Genomic DNA, 25,539 nt, shown 5'->3' on the forward strand with positions numbered 1-25,539 from the left:
CATATTTTTGGTTAAAAAAATCCCAATAGGTGTATATTGAATGGTTTGCGCAAAAGTTATCGCGTCTACAAACTAGGGGATAGATTCGTCATTTTTATTTATTTATTTTTTACTAGAAATGGTGGCAGTCAGCGATTTTTAGCAGGACTGCGACATTGCGGTGGACAGATCGGACACCTAACTGACACCTTTGACACTTTTGAGAGGACCAATGACATTAATACAGTAATTAGTGCTAAAAATATGCACTGTTACTGTACTAATGACACTTGCAGGGAAGGGGTTAACACCAGGGGCCATCAAAGGGTTAAGTGTGTCCCTAGGGAGTGCTTTCAAACTGTATGGGGATAGACTCACTGGATGACCACAGAGACCTGTGTTCCTAAATAGGAGGAACACAGGATCCCTGTATACATCTCTGACAGAACAGCGATCACCCTTGCTTACACAGGCAGAGCACCGTTCTGTCTCCATGGGGAGCGATTGCATGTGGCCGGCAGACATCGCATCGCCGGACCTGCTAAGTGGCTCCCCCTCTGGACATATTGCGTGCCCCCCCACTATCTATTACACAAAGTGACGTACAGGTACGTCGTTTTGCGTAATAGAGCCGACCTGCCATAGTTAAACTACGGTGGCTGGTCGGCAAGTGCTTAACCACCTCCCGCCTGCTGTATTGACAAATGACTGTGGCAAGGTAGATAGAATGAAGAGGGTTGCAGTCTTTGTCCCCTTTAGGGAGGACCACCCTCTCAATTTGTCCTGTTTACAGGGTTCGTACGGTCATGAAAAACCTGGAAAAGTCATGGAATTTAAAAATAGCAGTTTCCAGGCCTGGAAAAGTTTTGGAAAATAATTTAACCCACAAAGTTTTTGAAAAGTCATGGAAATTTGTTTTACAATCACTGTATATTTGAATATGCAGAAAAGAGAGAAAGGCGCTCTTCAGTGTAGCAGATGTAAATTTTATTGACACATATTAAAAACTTACATGGAGGTAAGCGTCTATCTTCATAGCTCGGCGTCCTTCCAGGTCTGCGGTGTTTCCGTCCCTGAGGCTGGCCAGCACCCGGGAGATGACACTAGGGGAGAACCAATCAGGAGACTCAGTCAGATCGAGGCAGTGGTGAAGCGCATCCCTCACTGAAGGGCCGCACGAATATGATGACGCAGGTGGGCGGTAAGGAGCGGTTCACGCATCCTCCGAAACCGGTTACCGCCCCCCGCGTCATCACGTTCGTGCGGACCTTCAGTGAGGTATGCACTTCACCGCTGCCTCGATCTGACTGAGATCTAGACGCTTACCTCCATGTAAGTTTTTTTAATATGTGTCAATAAAATTTACATCTGCTACACTGAGGGGCGCCTTTCTCTCTTTTCTGCCTGTTCGTAGGACTGTTGCTTTGGCCTAACAAAGAGCTGCCCTCGATGTAAGCGCTGCATTTGTGCATCTGTGCCATCCATACAAGTCCGGCTGCACCTTATCCATCATGACTGTACGCTACAAAGCTTGTCATTTATTTTAGTAAAAATATGCTGGGTGTAACATGGATTTTCTTCCTTTTTAACATGTATACATAGACATTTCATGAAACATTAGGTCATGAATATTTACTTGAAGTCATGGAAAAGTCATAGAATTTTATTGGCAAAAATGTGTACGAACCCAGTATTTATCATTTTAAAAAAAAATGAAATAAAATCCCTAATTTTGGATTGTCCCCAGAAAAGTAATAGAGGGGAAATCTTTCAATGGTAACGCTAAGTCTGGGGGGCCCCAATTCATTCTCTTCATTTACAGGGATTTCCTTTCACTTCCTCTTTTGATGGCTATGGGACAGGAAGTGAAAGTAAATATCCCCAATGGAACAAACATGGCAACAATAAACCTTACAGGGGGTTATAACCCTCCCTTAGGTTGGTTTTACATATTTGCAGCTGCGGTTTGCAGTCCTATGTCCTCTGCGCTTCTGTTAAATGGTTCAGGTGTGATTCAGGTGCAAATTTTTCCCTGAATTCTCACCTGAACCAGACCCAAAAACGCACAGGACCCTTTTCTAACCGCGCCACAGCCGCCTCGGACACGTGTAAACCGGCTCCATTGAAAGCTGGTCACACTCACATGTTATGCGAAATGGATGAGGTTAAAAATATATGTGAGCCCAGCCCAACGCTATCCAAAATGTAAATAAAAGTTTTACCTATAGTTTTATTTTAAGTTGCTTGTATAAATGTATGTTGATCAATGTGATCTATTAAGTGAATGTTTTTGTGATGTGTATTATTTAATTTCAAAATTATATTTTATAGTCAAGAAGTGTGGACAAGCAACATGCCGTTATTAATTATGAAGCATCTGCAGATGAGCATTTAGTGAAGGATTTGGGCAGTCTTAATGGGGTAAGTGTGAATAGTCTCTGTGTTTATACATTATTTATGATAAAGTGTCACCGGTGCAAAATTAAGTTGTGTACCCTCCTGTGTTTTTAGCTGCAGCTAAAGTGACTCCACTAGTAGGAAGGTAAACGAAACAACGTTATATGTGAAAATAGCCGCGCTAACCTAAACTACACATCAATATGTACTTCCAAATATTGTAACAACACCAATGTGCACTGTGCCAAATATTTAAATGATAACCTAAAATATTAATAAGTCGATTATTATTGTGTCTTTGGCTGTCACGCCACTCCGTGCAGTCAAGCTGGCGTGCGTTCCAATCCTTGGATGTACCATTACCCATGGACAGGAAGTAATGTGTGGGGGCATAACGGAGTGACGCTATAGACACAGATTGCAGGATAGACTTTGTGCTGGTCGGAAGGTACTTTTAAATGGGAGTTATTATTTTACACTGGATGTACCATTTAATATTGAATAAATATGTTGTGCAATGATGCCATTTTCTGGTTACATGATTGAATGAGAGGGGAGAATACTCCATTGACTACAGGATCCCTGGTGGATTGGATTGCCATACTTTTAACTTGTGGTTATCTGGTCAGTGAGAATTTTGGATGGTGGATAATTATGCACTATATTCGTGGTGGATAGCATGCTGGGGCATGGAACTGAAGAATAAAATATGGAGATGCATGGATATACACAAGAATTCAAGACCCTGATTTGATGGACATTTTATAATAATCGACTCATTATTATTTTAGATTATCATTTAAATATTTGGCACAGTGCACATTGGTGTTGTTACAATATTTGGAAGTGCATATTTATGTGTAGTTTAAAGTGGTTGTTAAGCCACTACTATAAAATAATCAAATCCACTCTGTAATATAACACAAAGTGCTCCTGTGCCTGTCTTATAGAAAAAATATGCCGATCTGTACCTATATCAGAGCGGCTCCCAGCGATCAGCTGATCCCCGACTCTCTTCTCTGCCCAGCTGACAGCTCCAGTGGGCAGGGCCGAGCACTGCAGCTGATGTCAGCCGGGGAAGAGAGGAGAGAGAGTGCTGAGCGGTCATGTGATCGATAGGAGCCGCTCTGATATAGGTACAGATCGGTTTATTTTTTCTATTAGACAGGCACAGGAGCACTTAGTGTGATATTACAGAGTGGATTAGATTATTATATAATAAATATGAGAGCAGCAGGAGCTGAGGTGTGGGTGCTGACACAGAGGACAGGCAGGGAGGGGAGGGGGAGGAGGACACAGGAGACAGAGGGGAGAGCTGAGGCTGACCAAGGCACGTAAACTGACGACGGTGCCAGGGCTCAGCTGCCATGATATACTGTGGTCAGTTTACAAGGGGGATGGTAGAAACTGGCAGGATTAGCCAGTTTTTTTTTAGGTGATAAAGGGTGCCAAATGACACAGCACAAGCACTGTGCTGTATAACATGCTTTAACCACTTGCTGACCGCCGCAAGTACATATACTGCGGCGGTCAGCCCCGTGCAGGCAAATGACGTATGGGTACATCACTCGCCTGCGAGCGCGCTCCCGCCCCCGCTCATTCACGGGCATCCCCGCGCGAGTGACCGGCGGGTCAGATGTCCGCCGGTCACTCGCGATCTCCCACTAGAGAGGGAGAAAGGCAGGCGGCTAATGTAAACAAAGCCGCCTGTCATTCTCCCTGATGTAACAGCAGAGATCATACGATCCTGCTATGTAGGATCGTATGTCTCTGTGGTTACATCAAAAGCCACGCCCCTTTACAGTTAGAAGCATGCCCCTAGGGACACACTTAACCCCTTGCTCTCTAATAAAGTTAACCCCTTCCCTGCCAGTGTCATTTTTACAGTAACAGTGCATATGTATAGCACTGATTACTGTAGTAATGTCACTGGTACCCCCAAAAGTGTCAAAAATGTCAGTTAAGGGTCGGATCTGTCCGCCGCAATGTCGCAGTCAAGCGCAGATCACCGCCATTACTCGTTAAAAAAAAAATAATAAAAATGACAAAAATCTTTCCCTTAGTAAACGCAATAACTTTTGCGTAAACCAATCAAAATACGCTTATTGCGATTTTTTTTTTTAACCAAACATATGTAGCAGAAAACAAATTGGCCTAAAATGTTAAAAAATTTTGATTTTTAAATTTTTTGGGGGGGGGGGGGAATTTCATATAAAAAAATGTGAAAAATATTATTTTTTCAAAATTGTCACTCTTTTTTTGTTTATAGCGCATGATCAAAAAATCGCACAGGTGATCAAATACCACCAAAAGAAAGCTCTGTTTGTGGGAAAAAAGGACGTCAATTTCATTTGGGTACAGCGTTGCACGACCGCGCAATTGTCCGTTAAATTCACGCAGTGCCAAATCACAAAATAGGCCCTGGTCTTTGAGCAGCCAAATCCTCCGGGGCTTAAGTGGTTAAGGGAACTGTATTTTTTTTTTTTTTTTTTTTAGGGTAACAAACGCTTTAAGTTGGCGTGGCTATTTTCACATAAAACAATATATTATTTATGGCTCTAACTTTTTTTCACATCATTATCAACTTAATTACCATAAATGTACCATATTGCACAATTTTAAAAGCAAACCTGTTATATCACCTGTTGCCCAAAAAAAAAAAAAAAAAAACCCTCTACTCACTAATACTCTCATTTGTCATACATCTGCACAGCTTTTTTCTTCCAGGTAAGGGGGAGCATGTGAACTTTACCACCTTCCTTCCAGGGCACAGTGCTTGGGCCCGAATATTTAAATGCCACACCCAATCATAATCACATGGGGAGAGGTGAAGGTCATTAGAGATTTTTTTTTTTTTTTTTTTTTTAGGAAAAATGGTTAAACTTTTGTTCAGTTTCAATTTAGTTTTCCTAGGAAGCAAAAGGAAATGTGCACAACAGGGGGGGGGGGGGTTTGGGGACATATAACAATGAGAACCTTACAGAGATCATTAACCTTTCCCAGCACTGTCAAAAGTGTTCTGACTGAAGTCCCGTACCTTCTGGATGATTGTATATATAGTTAGACATTTATGCTCCTATCCATGTAAAGCTGGATCCAAATGGGAAGAGAAGGTCGACCCTAATGTATAGGAAATGTGGGATAATGTTCTGGAAAACTTCCATAAGGCTTCTTTATTACAAAGGTTGCAGCATTTATGTAATGTGATGGGTTCACACTACACACTGAAATTACTGTATGATTTTAGGACCCTATTTGCACAGGATGTTTTAGGGATCATGAGGAGCTATTGCATATGGGAATGTCCCAAACTGGTGTGCTACTGGGATGCAACACACTTAAACTGGTTGTAAACCACAGACATGAAATATAATATGAACAAAGCATATCCTTCAATACTGTGTACTTGCCTCTCTCCAAAGCACTAAGTGTGATTTCTCTCTGCTGCCTCATTCCTCTTCTGTCTGCAGAGTCAATTCTGACAGCTTTTCCTGACACCTAAAGATAAGGTGAGGGGGGAAAGGAGAGCACACAGCCTATGATTGATATCCTCAACGCTACATGTTCTCTGTGTGCTATGTGAAGGGGGTTGTGTCCCTTCCCTCCAATCAGGGCTTGGAGCTGTCCTCACGGAGATGTGAACTGTGATACTTTAGATCCTGCCCCCTGCTTATCAAAGCTGATAGGTCCCAGACTGAGGATGTAGAGGACAAGTGACTGCAGATAAACAGGTACAATGTATGTAGGAGGATTTGTTTAATTTACCTAGTACTTGATCCTGCACTCCTGGGTCTGAGGCACACCCGCATGCCGCCCGCTACCTGCTCCTGCTATGATTGGACACAGGGGGAGCCAATCAGAGGGTCCGGCAGACTCGATGTCCGCCAGGACCCGCCGATCGTTTGGGACACAAGTAGAATGGCATTCTCCTTATGGAAAGAAGGCAGATTGCTGTTCTGTCAGTAGGGAAGGTATTGATCCTGTTTTCCTGCAAAGCAGGAACATGGATCAATGCCTTCCTCTAGTACAAGCACCTTCCACACAGTAACCAAGCACTGGCTATGCACGCACTTAACCTTTTGATCGCCCCTTATGTTAACCTCTTCCCAGCCAGTGTCATTAGTAATGTATTAGTGTCACTGGTTCCCAAAAACGTGTCAGTTGGTGTCCGATTTGGCTGCCGCAATGTCGCAGTCCCGCTATAATTCGCTGATCTCTGTCAATACTAGTAAAAATAAATAAATAAAAATTTCATAAATCTATTCCATAGTTTGTAGACTGTATAATTTTTTCACAAACCAATAAATATATGCTTATCGGGTTTTTTTTTTTTATTTTTTTTACCAAAAATATATACCAGAATAAATATTGACCTAAATTGATGAAGAAATTTGATTTTTTAAATTTTTTTAATTGGAAATCTTTATAGCAGAAACTAAAAAATGTTGCTTTTTTTCAAAATTGTCAGTCTTTTTTTCTTTATAGCAAAAAAAAAAAAAAAACTGCAGAGGTAATCAAATACCACCAAAAGAAAGCTCTATTTGTGCTCTAAAAAGTGTTGCAGGACTGCGCAAATGTCAGTTAAAGAAACGCAGATCTGTATCACAAAAAAAGCTTGGTCATTAAAGGAGTAAAACTTTCCGGAGGTCAAGTGGTTAAAGGATAAGTTCACCTTTTGTAACATGTTACATGTTATACCCATATTCAGGGTGTAACATGTTAGGAACAATTTGTCACAATTTAATAAAAGCGCCCAATCAGCCGCGTCGCTCATTCACAGTCCTCTGTGAATGGAAAACTACAAACCCCGACAGCCTTTGCCGCTGTCTGCTTGTAGCTTTCAATGAGCTAGCAGGGCACTGTGGAGTGTTGTGGTAGTTCATTCAGTCTTCCTGTCAGATTGTATCTGCTTGGCTGTACAATGTAGGGGGCACACAGTTGCACCGACTGCAAAAAAAATGTGCATTTATTATTTTTGTTAAAAGGTGAACTTCTCCTTTTAAGAGCTTTGCTTCAAACCTGTAAGGCTGAGTGGAAACAACAACTTAAAGCAGAGTTCCACCCAAAAGTGGAACTTCCGCTCATTTGCCTCCCCCCCCCCCCCCCGGTGCCACATTTGGCACCTTTCAGTGGGGAGGGGGCGGGTACCTGTTTTTGACAGGTACCCTTCCCCATTTCTGGGAGATGGCGCCGCAGCGCCGTCCCTCGGAGGTTTGGCCCCCTCCTCCTTCCCCCGCCGCCGAGCCAATCCAAATGCGCAGTAAGGACCCGCTTGTGAAGCCGCAAGGCTACACTGCTGGGTTCCCTGACCGGCAATGGCGGCGACAGCCGATAGAAACATCGGCTGCTGTGCAGACATTGCTGGACTCCAGGACAGGTAAGTGTCCTAATATTAAAAGTCAGCAGTTACAGTATGTGTAGCTGCTGACTTTACATTTTTTTTGGGGGGGGGGGGGTGGAACTCCGCTTTAACAGTACACTTTTATGGAAAATATAAGTATATGCCTACCAGTGGTGGTTCTACATTAAATTGCTCCCTGGGCAAGACTCCCTCCCGGGGCCCCCCCCCCAAAAAAAAATAAAAAATAACATGACAACATAACAATAAATACAGAGTGCCACAGCATTGCCCCCAATAAATGCAGAGTGCCACAGCATTGTTGCCCCCAATAAATGCAGAGTGCCACAGCATTGTTGCCCCCAATAAATGCAGAGTGCCACAGCATTGTTGCCCCCAATAAATGCAGAGTGCCACAGCAATGCCCCCAATAAATGCAGAGTGCCACAGCATTGTTGCCCCCCATAAATGCAGAGTGCCACAGCATTGTTGCCCCCCATAAATGCAGAGTGCCACAGCATTGTTGCCCCCCATAAATGCAGAGTGCCACAGCATTGTTGCCCCCCATAAATGCAGAGTGCCACAGCATTGTTGCCCCCCATAAATGCAGAGTGCCACAGCATTGTTGCCCCCCATAAATGCAGAGTGCCACAGCATTGTTGCCCCCCATAAATGCAGAGTGCCACAGCATTGTTGCCCCCCATAAATGCAGAGTGCCACAGCATTGTTGCCCCCCATAAATGCAGAGTGCCACAGCATGCCCCATAAATGCAGAGCGTCACAGCAATGCCCCCTTTTAATGCAGAGCGTCACAGCAATGCCCCCTTTTAATGCAGAGCGTCACAGCAATGCCCCCTTTTAATGCAGAGCGTCACAGCAATGCCCCCTTTTAATGCAGAGCGTCACAGCAATGCCCCCTTTTAATGAAGAGCGTCACAGCAATGCCCCCTTTTAATGCAGAGCGTCACAGCAATGCCCCCTTTTAATGCAGAGCGTCACAGCAATGCCCCCTTTTAATGCAGAGCGTCACAGCAATGCCCCCTTTTAATGCAGAGCGTCACAGCAATGCCCCCTTTTAATGCAGAGCGTCACAGCAATGCCCCCTTTTAATGCAGAGCGTCACAGCAATGCCCCCTTTTAATGCAGAGCGTCACAGCAATGCCCCCTTTTAATGCAGAGCGACACAGCAATGCCCCCTTTTAATGCAGAGCGTCACAGCAATGCCCCCTTTTAATGCAGAGCGTCACAGCAATGCCCCCTTTCAATGTAGAGATGCCACAACATTGCCCCCTTTCAATGTAGAGATGCCATGCCAGAGTGCCACTTTTCAATGCAGAGCGTCAGCGTTCCCCCGCGAGACCCGTCCGTGCACTTACCTCACTTCTGTTCACGTCTCCTCAGTCCTCCCGCGGCGCCTCCTCCTCGGCCAATGGCGTGGGGTTTGCCTTTCGGCCAATCAGGAAGCGGGAGGACCCTCTCCCTGATTGGCCAGGAGGAGGATCAGTGTGACAATAGCGAATTTTCATTCGCTATTGTCACACAATGGGCGGGCTCGGGGGGGGGGGAGCAATGCTCTGCTCCTCGGCTCGGCTGCGGCAGTTTTAGGCATGGGCGAACGGGGCTCGGGCGGTCCGGTACCATTTGATCCACGGACCGGTTACCGGTCCGTGGCCCAGGCATGCCGCCCCCCACATGTTATGAAAAAATGCCGCCCGGGCGGCTGCCCCGTTCGCCCGTGCCTAAAACCGCCACTGATGCCTACCAAGGTATACTTGGGAAATTTATTTCGGTATTAAACCCAAGTCCATCTAACACTCCCCTCCTCCCAGATTAACAATGCTGCTTTCCAAAGGTGCCCCCCCCCGTGCTCCTTTATCCAAAGTGGAGGCATTTTAATGTAGGAGGTATGTTATTGAACAGATCACAAAGCGAAAACAGAGCGAGAAAAAAAAAAAGATAACTAAAGTAACCACCACATCTGTAATATAATATTGTTTTTGGTTTAATGCTATTTAATAGGGTATGGGGAATGTGGCTTGCAACTTCCAGGTAAGGCTTGATAAACCCCCTACTGGGTATATATTTACATTAGATTGAAATCAGTTCATGTTACATAAATACACAAAACTTAGGATCTTGTATTTGTATTGTGGGTAGGAGAGTTCTTCTTGTCTAATCTATGCTGTATGTTGTTCTGTGGTGCTGACGACTGAACCGAATGCTGTAATGGATGGTTCCCAATGTCCTGTTCATTTGTATTTTATGCACTTTCCCTTTAGCCAAGCTTGTATATGTAATACAACCTATGTTCATGGTGCATTATTGGTACAATATATACAGTGCCTTGAAAAAGTATTTATAACCCTTGAAATTTTCCACATTTTGTCATCCTACAACCAAAAACGTAAATGTATTTTATTGGGATTTTATGTGATGGACCATCACAAAGTGGCACATAATTGTAAAATGGAAGGAAAATTATAAATGGTTTTTAACATTTATTTACAAATAAATATCTCAAAAGTTTAGCGTGCATTTGCATAAGGCCCCCCTGAGTCAATACTTTGTAGAACCAGCTTTCGCTGCAATTACAGCTGCAAGTCTTTTTGGGGATGTTTCTACCAGCTTTGCACATCTAGAGTGAAATTTTTGCCCTTTCTTCCTTGCAAAATAGCTCAAGCTCTGTCAGATTGGATCGAGAGCATCTATGAACAGCAATTTCCAAGTCTTGCCACAGATTCTCAATTGGATTTAGGTCTGGACTTTGACTGGGCCATTCTAACACATGAAAATGCTTTGATCTAAACCATTCCATTGTATCTCTGGCTGTATGTTTAGGGTCATTGTCCTGCTGCAAGGTTAACCTCCGCCCCAGTCTCAAGTCTTTTGCAGACTCTTACAGGTTTTCTTGTAAGATTGCCCTGTATTTGGCTTCTTCCATCTTCCCATAAACTCTGACCAGCTTGCCTGTACCTGTATACTTAAGAAAAGTATCCCCACCACAGAGTGCTGCCACCACCATGTTGCACAGTGGGGATGGTGTGTTTTCCGGGTGATGTGCAGTGTTAGTTTTCCACCAGACATAGCGTTTTGCTTTTAGGCCAAAAAGTGAAATTTTGGTTTTATCTAAGCAGAGCACCTTCTTCCACATGTTTGCTGTGTCCTCCACATGGCTTCTCTTAAACTGTAAACGGGACTTCTGATGGCTTTCTTTCAACAGTGGCTTTCTTCTTGCTACTTTTCCATAAAGGCCAGATTTGTGGAGTGCACGACTAATAGTTGTCCTGTGGACAGATTGTCCCACCTGAGCTGTGGATCTCAGCAGCTCCTCCAGAGTTACCACGGCTGCTTCTCTGATTAATGCTCTCCTTGCCCAGCCTGTCAGTTTAGGTGAACGGCCATGTCTTGGTAGGTTTGCAGTTGTGCCATACTCTTTCCATTTTCTTATGCTGGATTGAACAGTGCTCTGTGAGTTGTTCAAAGTTTGGGATATTTTTTTATAACCCAACCCTGCTCTAAACTTCTACACAACTTTATCCCTGACTTGTCTGGTGTGTTCGTTTTTGGTTGTAACATGACAAAATGTGGAAAATTTCAAGAGATATGAATACTTTTTTAAGGCACTGTATGGGGTTGGCTGAATTGTCAACTTGTGATAGCTTGCTCCATGTTACTAATGCAGGACTATAATGTTAACTGTGGAACCTTTTAATAAAGGTTTAATGAAAAAATATATTATTGGATAGATAAAATAAGCCATTACTAAATATGCAGCTTGAATTACAATACAGTGGGGGACATTTATTTGTTTGTTACCTTTTGCAGTCGCATCTTGAAATATCATGCTAAAGAAACCTTCCACAGCCCCTGCGACAGTTTTAAAATTTGCCACCTTCTGCACACAAACCTGTGACAAGGCACTTTTTTTTACACACTTACTCTAAACCTGTGACTGCCCTTTGCGTAGAAATTAGAATGGGCAATTCCAATGCATAGTTCTGCCTCATATCTTCCTGGACATCTATCTAACTATGTCGTATTGCTTCTCCATCACAAATCAATGACTTCAAATGGTCTGCTCCCTGTCCTCCCTTTAGCAGTATGAACACACTTATCTTGGCCGTGTCTCTCCATTTTAAAACTTCTTTATTCTAGTCAGTGTCCCACTCTTTCCATGCCCTGTCCTCCATTTCCTACTGGCCATGTTCACTGCGCTTACTGGCTCCCTCTGTTTGCCAAGTGAACATACTACTGCCATTGTTTTTTTACTGAAAGCTATTCGTAATTTATGAATGGCTTTAAATGGTGACTCGCCATCAATTCCCTACTCATTATTGTGCTATTTGTGCTGCCAGTCGCTCAATTTATCTCAAAATTGCAACAGATTCATGTGCACCAATGCACAATGCAACGCTTAATTGAGTGTTTTTTTGATTAGCTAATTAATCCTGTAATTAATACAGACCCCTCAGTAAGCCCCCTTCCAGTACAGACTCCACAGTAAGCCCTCCCACCTAGTACAGACCACTTAGTAAGCCCCCCTCCCAGTACAGACCCCTCAGTAAGCCCACCCACCTAGTACAGACCACTTAGTAAGCCCCCCTCCCAGTGCAGACCCCTCAGTAAGCCCTTCCACCTAGTACAGACCACTTAGTAAGCCCCCCTCCCAGTGCAGACCCCTCAGTAAGCCCTCCCACCTAGTACAGACCACTTAGTAAGCCCCCCTTCCCAGTACAGACCCCTCAGTAAGCCCTCCCACCTAGTACAGACCCCTTAGTAAGCCCCCCCTCCCAGTACAGACCCCTCAGTAAGCCCTCCCAGTACAGACCCCTCAGTAAGCCCTCCTACCTAGTACAGACCACTTAGTATGCCCCCCTTCCCAGTACAGACCCCTCAGTAAGCCCTCCCACCTAGTACCGACCACTTAGTAAGCGCCCCTCCCAGTACAGACCCCTCAGCCCTCCCACCTAGTACAGACCCCTTAGTAAGCCCCCCCTCCCAGTACAGACCCCTCAGTAAGCCCTCCCACCTAGTACAGACCACTTAGTAAGCCCCCCTTCCCAGTACAGACCCCTCAGTAAGCCCTCCCACCTAGTACAGACCACTTAGTAAGCCCCCCTCCCAGTACAGACCCCTCAGTAAGCCCTCCCACCTAGTACAGACCCCTTAGTAAGCCCTCCCTCCCAGTGCAGACCCCTCTGTACTAGGTGGGAGGGCTTACTGAGGGGTCTGTATTGGGAGGGGGGGCTTACTAAGTGGTCTGTACTGTACAGACCACTTAGTAAGCCCCCCTCCCAGTACAGAGCCCTCAGTTAGGCCTCCCACCTAGTACAGACCATTACAAGCCGCCACAGTACAGTACAAGCCAGTGTAGCGCCGCACATGTGACATCTCTAAGTACCTGGGTGATCGGGGAGTATGGCGAATGTGTTGCGGCAGAAGCTGTGGCGGAGTACGGGGGTGCTGGAGACGGTCAGCGCTCACCTCTTGTCTCTGACATTGGTGTGGACGGAGCCCGGGGGGGGGGGGGATTTCACCCGGCCGGCAATGCTTCAAGCGGCGCTGCTGCCAGCCAGGGGGCGTGTGACGTCAAGCGTTGACGCGTCGACGCCTTTCACGCATGTCGACGATTTTTTGTAGTTGACGCGTCGTGGCAGCCCTAAACTAAAGTACTCTGCTTTTCTTTATCTGTCCTTGGGGCATTATTCCTCCCTCTGAGCAATATTTCTCCCACAAAAACCAGCGATGTGACACTATTCCTCCCACTGGCACCAATGATAGGGCACTATTCCTCCCACTGGCACCAACAATGAGACCCCATTGCTCCCACTGACACCAATGATGGGACACCATTCCTCCCACAGACACCCAGCGATGAGGCGCTATTCTTCCCACACACATCCAACAGTGGGGCATTATTCCTCCCACCGATACAAATAATGGGAAACGGTTTCTCCCATGGACCACCCAGTCAGGCATTGTTTACTCTCATTGCAGATGTGGTATTTTCTTCTCCCACTGACTCTAGTCCCCCTAAAATCTGAAGGACAATAAACTAGCCCTTTGTTTAGAAAAGTTTGGAGACCCAGGATGTTTAGTGAGTTTTGAAAGATTAATGGCTGCAATTAATGTGACTTCTATGATAAATTTTCAGTATTGTGTGTACTGTGATTTGGTTGAATCAAGGTGCCCATAAACCTGTGGATCATATGGTTGAAACTCCTCCTCAGCAACGGAAGGCCCAATCATCTTTGGATTTGTTTTTTTCTCATATTGCATGGGAGAATAGAAATTTTAGCTGCAGAACTGCATACATAACGGTAATGTAGGCCTGAAACATCCTTTCCAAACATTTTTGGAGCAAGCAACTGTTGGGTGGGAAGGTGAGTGGTGGGCTATATATGCTCTCATTATTGGCAGACAAAATCCAATCAATGCATGTGTGTGGACTTTTTTTTCCCTGAAAAGTTTTGCATTATAATGTTTTATTTTGTTTGCAGACGTTTGTGAATGATGTCCGGATTCCTGAACAGACTTATATCACCCTGAAGCTTGAAGATAAGCTGAGATTTGGCTATGATATCCTTTTGATACATATTTGATAAATGTACATATATTTAGACGAGCTAAAATCAAACACATTACGCTAAATCCAGTAAAAAATGTTTAAAGGATGCAAATGATCAATTCTGTTTAATAGACTACTTCAAGTCTAAGACCTGCAGTCTATTCCTTTGTAAAAGTTTCATCGATCTCTACATTGTAGTAAAGAAAAAGTGTTACCGTATCTAAGTGAGTAAAATAAAATAAATGATTGTACACTAGATTGCCCTATATTCACCATGAACTAGTCACAATACTCTGTTATTGTTAATCCCATACTAACATCCTATTTCATCTCTCACGTCTAGGCCTATGATTCAGGAGTGTTTGGACATTAATGATCTGTGACACAACGTTAACACTCAGACTGAAAAATAAATAATTCATATACAGAACGTTGTGCCATGGTAACAAATGGGTTGAACTTCTAGTTGAGGATAAACAATAGGCATGTTGTATGGGTAATCTAAGGAGCATTGTGAGGAGCCTTTTCTTAGAACCCACACACAAAACAAGCGGCAGCAATAATGGCATATAATATATACTACACAGATTCAACTAGTGAAAAGCAATGTTTTTACTTCCACAAACATAAAACTTTCAGGCTCCCTTCACACTTGTGGGACACTAAAGTCATGCGATTGATTTCCATTGCAACTTTGATGCAGCTTTGGACTGTTGCATTGACAACATTAAAGTGATTGTAAACAATCACCTTGTAAAGCAACCCATTCAGTTTTAAATTGAAATGAAATGCAAAACATTTTTGTACAGATATAAAAAAAAAAACATAATAAATACCTTTTCTCTTTCGTTCATTGAGGAGCACAGCTCCTGTCATTCTTGACCATTGTGTTATACTGCCCCCTACAGGTATAGGACACTAGGCAGAAAAAACTTCTGGCTACACCCATGGGCAGTCCCAGGAGATATACTCCCTCTCCCTGCTATAGTCACTCAGTTTTTTTTCTGCCTAGTCATTAGTAAGGACCTAGTTCCTTGTTGGGATCTTTGGTCCTGGCAACATTTTTTAGATAGAACATTTTTTCCTCCTGGATTTTTCCTTTGAGATCTACTATCAACTGCTGGACTGGGCAACCGGCTGGATAATCTAGATCCAGTAGTCACCTCAGTCTGGCCAGCGAGCATGCACAAGCCTCAGCTCCGTGTTAGTTTGGCCGCAACATTGCCCTACTGGACGGGGGCTGGCCCTGCGAGTTAAACATCTCGCGAGGTCGCAAACGACCTGGCCTCGGCCTCGGCCTCAGTCGCAGCGTTCCTTTTGGCCGACAGCCCCCCATTTTGATGGAGAGAATGATCTGTTTAGAGCGGTGCCCACCTGGTTCCTGGTATGGTGTGCCTATGTCGGTGGGTGGTGAGTCTGGTGGGGTCCTCTCCCTCTCTGCTGAGGATCGCTCTGTACCTTGTGCTTGGTGACCAGGTGGTGCGGCCAGCGAGGTGGGGGTTGTCCCTTAGCAGTGTGTTACACTTTTTTGTGAAGTCCCCCTAGTGACTCATTGAGTCTTTGGAGCATATTTCCCCACCTGATCCCCTCTCTGAGGCTGTGGAGCTCTCCGGGTCCCAACCAACCATCCATGCACTGACGGCGATTCTGGAGTCTCTTGTGTCTCGAGTGGAGGCGGCTTGCGGGCGATGGGCTAGCAAAAAGCGCCCCCCCCCCCTCCTTCCCCTGACTCCCCCTGAAACATCTGTTTCATCAGATCCTGAATCTGATTTGGCCGCCGCGGATGTGGGTCACCCTTCTGGGTCTGCGACCACGCATCTGGAATCCTCTGATGGTGAGGATGATTCCTCCATGTCTGTGACTGCGCAGGAAAAGGCGCTGGTGGATGCACTGATTGTATCTGTGCGTGGGACCCTAAAGATGGAGGACGCAGCTGAAGCTGCGACGGAGGAGCAGTTACCCTTTGGCACTTGCCATGCAGAGTGGCAATGGTGTTTCCTTTCTCTGCCTATTTTGACAGAATTGTCGCTAAAGAGTGGGGACAAACAAAGCGTCCCTATGGGGTTCCTTAGCGCTTTACTGGGTGTTACCCCTACGAGGAGTCCCTTCTTAAGAAGTAGACTTTTCCATCGGTGGTGGACCCTCCAGTTTCCAGATTGAACAAGACAACCATGATTCTGGTTGAAGAGTCCCCGGCCTTTAAGGACCCAGCTGACTGGAAGGCGGAGGCTTTGGCCCGCACTATGTGCACCTTAGCTGTTTCGGCAATGAGACATGTATTTACCATTGCCCTGGTGTCGCAAACTCTAAATGAGTGGGTAAAGCTCCTACGCCGTGACCTGGAGGGAGAACAGCTCCCCCCCTGCCTTTGCCAAGCTAGCAGACCAGCTGGTCCAGGGGCTGCATTTTATCTGTGATGCCTCTTTGGATGTGGCTCCTCTGATGTCTCGCCTCTCTGTTTTGGCAGTGGTCCTTTGGCGTGTCTTTTGGCTCAAATGCTATTCCAGACTAATAAAGGCCTTGACTGATCTTTCCTTTCAAGGAGATCGCCTGTTTGGAGCTACTCTGGATGACATTATTAATGGTCTCCCAGGGGGGAGAGTACCTTTCTTCGGGAGGCTACTAAGGGCAAGGAACCTCGTCATAGACGTGGACCTTCCTTCTTGGCTCATTCAAAGTTTTTTCATCCCTCAAGGTTGAATGACAAGGGCTTAAAGCCTTTCAGGGCCTCCTCCAAACCTGGTTTGGCAAGCCGAGAGCGGGCTTCTCCAGACCCATAGATAAGGCTCCTTCTGCAAGGTGCGCTCTCACCCGTATCGGGGGTGGGGGGATGTCTTCGCTGGTTTCCGGACACGTGGACTTCCCTGGTACAAGACAAGTGGGTCCACAAAGTCATTCAGTCTGGCTACAAGATCGGGTTTCGCTCTTGTCCCACGGCAAGGTTTTTTCTTTTCAACCTGCGCCTGTCCCCGTACCAGTTACAGGGACTGTTTGGGGCGGTATAAGACCTTTTCCTTCAAGGGGTGATTGTCCCGGTTCCGACTTCGGAACGCTTTCAGGGTTTTTACTCCAACCTGTTCACAGTCTCCAGGAAGGAAGGCAAAGCGCGTCCAATCCTGGACCTCAAGGCGCTAAAATGCTTTGTGCGGGGACAGAAGTTCAGAATGGAGTCCCTGCGTCAGGGGGATTTCCTCACCTCTATGGATATCAAGGAGGCCTATCTTCACATTCTAATTTGTGCCAGTCACCAGCATTTTCTCTGCTTTGCTGTGGGAGAGGAGCATTATCAGTTTGTGGCATTACCCTCTGGTCTCGCCTCTGCTCTTCTGGTCTTCACAAAAGTGTTGGCTTTGGTGCTAGCCTTGCTACGCCAATGGGGGATCGCGGTATTGGGCTACTTGGACAATCTCCTTCTGCGAGCGGAGTTTACTGCTAATCTGGTGGAGAACCTGGAGATCACAATATGAACTCTGCGGGAGTTTGGCTGGATTCTGAATTTTAAGAAGTATGCCCTGGTTCTGTCCAGAAAGTTGGACTATTTGGGCGTGACTCTGGACTCAGCCGTAGCCAGAGTGCACGTTTTTCTGGACAAACTAGAGAGATTGCAGACTACATTTCACCTCCCGCTGTCCAACAAATGGTCATCCCTCCGGACTTGCATGCGGGTGCTGGGCCTGATGGTATCTGCATTCGAGGTGGTTCCATTTGCACAGTTCCATACGCGTTCCCTGTAAAGGGAGATACTGACCAAATGGGACAAGACTCCGCAGTCTCTGGACAATCGGATACGGCTGAGTCGGGGAACAAAGGAATCCTTGATATGGTGGCTTCGGCTAGGAAAATCCTTCCTCCCCTTATATTGGACAGTGGTCACCATGGATGCCAGCCTGTCCGGCTGGGGAGGCGTCCTCAGCAAGTATTCTGCTCAGGGAATATGGATGCTGGAAGAGTCCAGACTACTGATCAATGTCCTGGAACTCCGAGCGGTTTAGACTGTGTCTGGATCATTGGACGGTTCGACTTCAGGGATGCCCACTGCACATTCAGTTGGGCAATGCCACGGCTGTGGCTTATGTTAATCACCAAGGGGGCACAAGAAGTGCCCTGGTGGCTCTGGAGGTAGCCCCCATTCCAAGGTGGGCAGAACTGTTTATTCCAGCCCTCTCCGCTGTACACATTCCCGGGGGGGAAAATTGGCAGGCGGATTACCTCAGTTGGCAGGCGTTGGAACACGAGGAGTGGTCCCTTCACCTGGAGGTGTTTTATCAGGTGTGCCTCCAGTGGGGCACCCCTGAGGTTAATCTGTTGGCGTCTCGGCTCAACAGAAAGGTTCAGAGGTTTGTGGCTCGGTCAAGAGATCCACTGGCAAACCCCACAGATGCGCTGGTGACCTCGTAGTGTCAGTATTGCCTGATCTCCGCCTTCCGTCTTCTCAAGCTTCTGCCCAGACTCCTACGCAGGATCGAGGCAGAAGTGATTCCAGTCATCTTAGTGGCTCCGGACTGGCTTCGTTGGGCTTGGTACGCCGATCTGGTGTAGCTGGTCGCCGATGTTCCTTGGAAGCTTCTTCTCAGGAAGGGTCCTGCTGTCCCAAGGACTGATCTTCCATCCTGCTTTAAAGTCGCTGGCTTTGACGGCTTGGCTGTTGAATGCCAGGTGCTGAAGTATAGAGGTTTGAGTCATTGATTCCTACGCTATTAAAAGCTAAAAGATCTATCATCGTACGTGGAAGACGCACATTGTGTGGTGTGAGTCGCTTGGGGTTCATCCTCGCTCCTTCTCGGTGGCTCAGATCTTAACCTTCCTTCAATGGGGGGTTGAACAGAAATTGGCCTTGAGTACCATCAAGGGCCAGGTATTGGCCTTGGCGGTCTTTTTCCAACGACCTTTGGCCACACACTTCCTGGTGTGTACTTTTCTTCAGGGTGTCAGACATTTTGGTTCCTCCAGTGCGGGCTCCGTTGCCGCCTTGGGGATCTTAATTTGGGGCTTTCAGCTCTGCAGAAGCCTCCCTTTGAAAATATTCGGGAGATTCCCCTGCTTACGCTGTCCCAGAAGGTGGCCTTTTTGGTGACTATTACCTCAGCGCACAGGGTGTCTGAACTGGCGGCGTTATCCTGTCTTTCACCTTATCTGGTGGTTCACAAGGATAAGATGGTGCTTCGCCCCTGTCCGTCATGCCTTCCTAAGGTGGTCACTGACTTTTATTTGAATAAAAACATTGTGTTGCCTTCCCTGTGTCCCAGGCCTAAACATCGGAAGGAAATTGCCTTGCATGCCTTGGATGTGGTCTTGGCAACTAGGCAGCTATGGAGTCTTTCAGAAAGTCAGACTCTATTTGTGCTTACTGGTGGACCTCGCAAAGGGTTGTCCGCTTCCTCTGCGACCATTTCCAGATGGATCAGACCGATGGTGGTTCAGACCTATTCCATCAGGGGTAAGGTTCCTCCTTTTCCCTGTCAAGGCTCACTCTACTAGGGCGCATAATGCCTCCTGGGCCTTCCATCATTCAAATGTCAGTGATGCGGGTTTCTAAGGTGGCCACCTGGTTGTCGGTGCACACCCTTACAAAGTTTCATAAAGTGGATGTGTTGGCACCTGCGGATGATTCCTTTTGGCTGCAAGGTTTTGCAGGCTGATGTTTAAGAGGACCTGCTCTTCTTTGAGGGTGTACTGTTTTTTTCAGGAGGGCTCCAGTTTTGAGTCTCTGTTGCCTGTAAATGAATGATGAAATCCGTGCTACATCATAAACTGAAGTGCTCCACCACCAACAGAAATGTTTGCTCACCGGGCTCATGAACCTATATACTGTAAAAATAGGTAACAAAGCACTCTTAAACTGAAGGATCCATTCATCCCCTGCTTTTATAAAGTAATGGTTGAGAAAGGTCCTCTTTCAAGCTCCTGCGGGTCATCTTTAAATAGTCTGAATCCCCTCAGTGCAACTCCTAAAGAGAGGAAGTCCCTAATAGTGTAGTATTTTTTATATTTATTCATTAAGATAATTAAACCACAGTGTAATGCACTCATATTATTATGAGCCTACGGACTCATTTACCAGCATTAGACAACAGACTTCCAGCATCTACCTCCGGTCCAGAAGCGACATCACTTGGCTCTGCCCTGCCCCTACTCGTTACACCACTCACCAACCGGGCTTCATTAGGAAGTGCTTACTATAGCCTTATTCGTGTATCTTGTGCAATGTGGTTGGTCAATGCTGATTATTATGTTATATTATTATGTGTATAACTGTTTCCAAACATTATCGGCTATTTCCTTAGCAGAAAATACATACCAATCTTTTTACTGTAGTACGTGGAGAAATGAAGGTCCCTGAAGAAGCTCTTAAGGTAATTCACCTTATAAATTAATAATGTCTAATATTATGTTTTTTTTTTTTTTTTTTTTTACATTTTATGTTAAGGCCATTGTCTTTTTTCACAGCCCTTTCCAGACCACTCTGTAAAATGTGGCTCCTTCTGCTGTAAACAGGAAACACAAGTCACAAAGGATCTATAAAATGAAAATATTTAATTCTTTGCTTTTAGAACAACAGGATTCTGACCAGTTTATTAAGTTTTGATTGCGATTTTGTGCTGGGGAACCTCTGCCTCATTACTTGAATGGATCAGTGGGTCTTCTGGAGGTAGGCTACTGGGCAGAGTCAGTGGCAGGTTTGAGTTGTACATTTGTACCCCTTCCTAAGGCTGGCCATACAAGGTGGGAATTTTTTTCCTGCAACCACGCGTTGCAGGAAAGAATTTTGCATGATTCCCCCATCAACACAGAGTGGCGGGGGAAGCCGTCACCGCTGGGAGAAGACAGTGTTTATTGCTAGTGGCTTTAGCAGCCGCTAGCAATAATTACAAGAGAATCCTGCAGGATAATTGTACCCAAATTGATCAATCAATTTGGTACATTCAGCCTGCCCATTTACGGTTCGCATCTTGGCTGGTTTCTGCTGAACTGGCCGAGATTTAAACTGTGTATGGCTGGTCTAAGTTTTGATGATCCATCCTGTGGCAGGCAGAGGTCACTCCAAATGCCTGCATTTACTGCCAGAGTTCCCTTTTATTATGAGCTCATGCAGAAAGGTTGGATGCTTTACGGACATAAGGTATTTCTGAACATATTGCAGTTAACTGTATGCAGTTCTTGTTACCTAGTATATTTTAGCCCATAGAGCATCTTGGTGTATATGTTTAAGCTTGGTACTCATCAGCTGTGGAAGATGACCATTTTGGGGAGGTCAACTCCTTCTGGTACCTTTTTTAGTTCAGGAAATTGTATCAAATGTGGGAACAACAAAATTTATAATGAAGGTATACTGGACAGCCACTGAAATATCTAGTGAATATTTAAAATGAACAGACACACCAGGAGCCATTTTGATAAAAAGCATAAAACAAAACTTTACTGGACATCAAAATACATAAAGCTTCTTACACATAAAATTTACCCTAAACATTACACAAAATACCACGACTTAAACATACACTCCTATTCCCAATATCCCAAAATATCAAATAATACTTAGCTCTGATAGTTGAATGTCAACAGCTTACACTGGATAGCTGTAGGAACAGGATAATAAGAAATCCTGGCTGCATGCTTGGCCTTTCCACAGCTCCAAAAAACAGACTTTCTCTTACGTCCTCCGACAGTCGCCGCCACCTCTAAGTCATCACTATTGGGTATTGACTTCCGCTCCGCAGGAGTAGCTAGGCATAAGACTTAGTCAAAAGCATTTGCATATACACACCCATGGGGGCTGTCCCACTTAGTCAATACCCCCCTGTAATGACCACTCCCAACTCAGTTTTCTTTCCGCCTAGCGTCAGGAGTAGTTAGGCTTTCCCTGTGCTGGGGCTACGGTCTCAGCCTTCTAATCTTTTTATTTGATTTCTTTTGGAAAATGTCAGTTTTTTCTTCTTATACTAGCTGTTTATTTTGTCAGCTTTAGTTTTAGTCGATTCTTCGGATGAAGATGGATTCATGCGGAGCTGGGATTCGGACTGACCGCCCTGGTTCTCCAGGGCAGAGGGTCAGATGGACCCCCAGCCCGCCATCGAGTGTTCAGCCATGGTTCGTCCTGGCATTTAGAACGACCCATCCCTGCTTGCCGCAGGGATGCAGCTGTGAGGTGGCTACCTCACTGGACAAATCTGCGATATTCAGTGTAATGTCCTTGGCAAACGGCATTCCCTGTCAGTTGAGGACATCGGCCTTCCGTTCTGAGAGGCACCCCACGCCATCTGGTACAGGTAAGTACTTCTGTGTGGGGCCTCTGTCTGGGGTGGCAGTCCTGTGTTGCTGTGTGTCCCCCATGTCTGTGCCGGTGTGGGGCTCCCTATTGCGATCCCTGTGGGGGTCTTCTCTATACATGCGCTGCGGTGCTGTGTATCTGTGTGGGGGCCCCTTCCCCTGTGTCACTTTGGTGTGTGTTAGGGGGTGCAGACTTTGTGTGTGTGGCGGCCGCAGCGGGGAAAAACCGCGCGGTCCGTCACCTTTAATTTGGGCAAGCATGTTGGCTTCACTGTGGGCTGATTTACATGCTGTTTTGGCGCCATCCGGCGTGTGGCAGAACGATCGTTCCATGCACATGTCGGCGGCCATTTTCCCGAAGTCTCCCATTCAGTTCTATGGGCAGCCATTTTCCCTGGGTCATTTGCAGTTTATAGTTCAGCCTCTCATGACCTCACATCCTTTTCCTCTGAAGCAGCGATCTAGGTGGTAACACTGTGGGGCTCTGCAGACTGTCTCTTCCATAACCTTCTGTTTTGTCATTTCTGGCTCAGTTTTCTTCTCCTATTGGGGGTCTTTTGTCACTGTACATATAGCAGTGGGCTACGCGCTCCGCAGCGGTTTTAAACGGACAGTACCCTTTTCTTGCACTGTTATTTTCACCTCAAGCAATGGATTCTCAGGGTAGCAAATTTCCTCCAGCCCTGGTGGGGGACCCCAGTCCTGCTGTGGCCCCTGTTATACCTGATTTGGCCGCTGTAGTGGCGTCCTTAGTGTCCAAAATGGAGGTGCTGATGGCTGAACGTGCTGCTAGGAAGAGGCCCAGATTATCTCTCTCCTCTGATTCAGATGGTGATATGGCTGCTGCGGCGGGCGTGCCCTTTTCAGGGTCTCGCTCATCCTTACACCCGCTGGGGTCTAAGGGGGAGTCGGAGGTGGAGGGGGTTGATGTTTTTCCCTCGGGGTCACCTGAAGAATGCGCGACCATGGATGAGTTGATTGTTTCTGTTATGGAAACTCTACATTTGGAGGATGAGCCCAGTCCTCCGGGCATTGTGTCATCATTTGGGACACATAGGACCCGCAAGTCGGCGCAGGTATTTCCCTGCCCCGCTGAGTTTCATTACACTGTTAATGAACTGTGGCGCAGTTTAAAACGTCCATTCCTGGTACCTAGTCGGTTTAAGTTACTTTATCCCTTTGCACCGGCTACGGAATCGCGATGGTGTGTGCCTCCACAGGTGGATCACACTGTGGCAGTTTTGAACAAGGCTACCTTGATTCCTACGGAGGAGACCCCGGTTTTTCAGGATCCCACGGACAGGAGGTTGGAGTCTCTGGTCCGCCATTCCTAGACGTTGGCGGGTTCCTTGCTCAAACCTGTTTTCGCATCCGTTTTGGTGGCTCAGGCGGTGGCTGATTGGACTAAGGTGCTTAGGAGCAACCTCGTGTCTGATTCTGTCCCACCTGCCAGGCTGGATATGGTGGATCAAATTCACCAAGGAGTCATGTATTTGTGCGATGCGGCCTTAAATGAGGCCCCTTTGGTTGCACGCCTATCTAGTGTTGTGGTGCTTAACCATCGACTGATCTCGGCGGGTCAATCCACCTCTGCCTGAAGGGGCGCCCTCACCCGTTGCAGGGGTGGGGGGACGTTTGCGCTGTTTCCTCCAACCTTGGCTGCTCCGAATTCCGGACAGGTGGGTTCAGGAAATTATTCGATCGGGGTACAGGATCGAATTCCTTTCCCAGCTGGCGGACAGATTTTTCCCCTCAAATCTTCATTTGACCCCGGGGCGCCTGCAGGACCTGCATCAAGCGGTGCAGGACCTCCTTGCCCAGGGGGTGATTGTCCCGGTGCTCCATCGGGACAGGTTTCGGGGGTTTTATTCCAATCTGTTCACTGTGCCCAGAAAGGAGGGCAAAGTGCGTCCTATTCTGGACCTGAAAGCTCTGAACCGCTTCGTGCTCGTTCGAAAGTTCTGTATAGAATCTCTCCGTTCGGTGGTGGCCTCCCTGAGTCCAGGGGAATTCCTGGCCTCTATAGACCTGAAGGATGCGTACCTACACATCCCCATTTTCGAGGGTCACCAGAGGTACCTTCGGTTCGCTATAGCGGAGGACCACTCTCAGTTTGTGGCGTTACCTTTCGTTCTCGCTTCGGCTCCAAGGGTCTTTACAAAGGTGTTGGCGCCTGTTCTAGGCCTGCTGAGGGCTCAGGGCATTGCGGTCTTGGGATATCTGGACGATCTCCTCTTAAGATCGATTGTCCGCCAGGACCTACTGCGCGATCTGTCCACCACGGTACAGGCGCTCCAGGAATTCGGATGGACCAGCAACGTACAGAAGTCGACCCTGTCTCCTTCGGTTCGTCTTCCCTATCTGGGAATGGTTCTGGACTCTGCTCAAGCAAAGGTGTTCTTGCCGGAGGACAAGCTCCGGACCTTACAGGACGAGATCAGGTCCCTCAGGGACAAGCCATCCTCGTCACTCAGGACCTGCATGCGGTCCCTAGGGTTAATTGTATCGGCCTTCGAGGCGATACTCTTTGCCCTGTTTCACACACGGTCTCTTCAAGCGGAGATCCTGGCCAGGTGGGACAGACTACCTCAGTCTTTGGATCTGAGGGTCTCATTGAGTCGCCAAACCAGAATGGATCTTCTGTGGTGGCTTCAGTCCCCGGCTATGTCAGATGGCAAGTCCTTCCGTCCGTTGCTGTGGACGGTGATTACCACGGATGCCAGCCTGTCAGGCTGGGGTGGAGTCCTGGGCAACCTATCTGCCCAGGGCACTTAGTCGGGGGAGGAATCCTCCCTTCCAATCAACATATTGGAATTGAGAGCGATCAAACGCTGTCTCTTCCAGTGGACGGATCGACTTCGAGGCCGTCCGGTTCGGGTACAGACAGACAATGCTACCACGGTGGCTTACATCAACCACCAAGGGGGCACCAGGAGTGCCCGGGCGGCCTGGGAGGTGACCGACATTCTGTCTTGGGCCGAGACTCATG

General features: G+C 46.7%; 1 protein-coding gene across 4 annotated transcripts in view; it reads left to right on the forward strand.

Annotated features, from left to right (window-relative positions):
• The window catches only part of CEP170 (centrosomal protein 170), a 171,218-nt gene that overhangs the window by 25,088 nt on the left and 120,591 nt on the right, over window positions 1-25,539 (forward strand). For all 4 annotated transcript variants that reach the window (XM_082249128.1, XM_082249130.1, XM_082249129.1 and 1 more), the window contains exons 3-5: window positions 2,311-2,400; window positions 14,215-14,293; window positions 20,577-20,635. In XM_082249128.1, coding sequence (XP_082105254.1) covers window positions 2,311-2,400; window positions 14,215-14,293; window positions 20,577-20,635 — 228 coding nt within the window. The remainder of the gene's footprint in view (window positions 1-2,310; window positions 2,401-14,214; window positions 14,294-20,576; window positions 20,636-25,539) is intronic.

The sequence above is a fragment of the Pelophylax lessonae genome (assembly GCF_965119305.1).
Source record: "Pelophylax lessonae genome assembly, chromosome: 3".
Taxonomy (NCBI): Eukaryota; Metazoa; Chordata; class Amphibia; order Anura; family Ranidae; genus Pelophylax; species Pelophylax lessonae.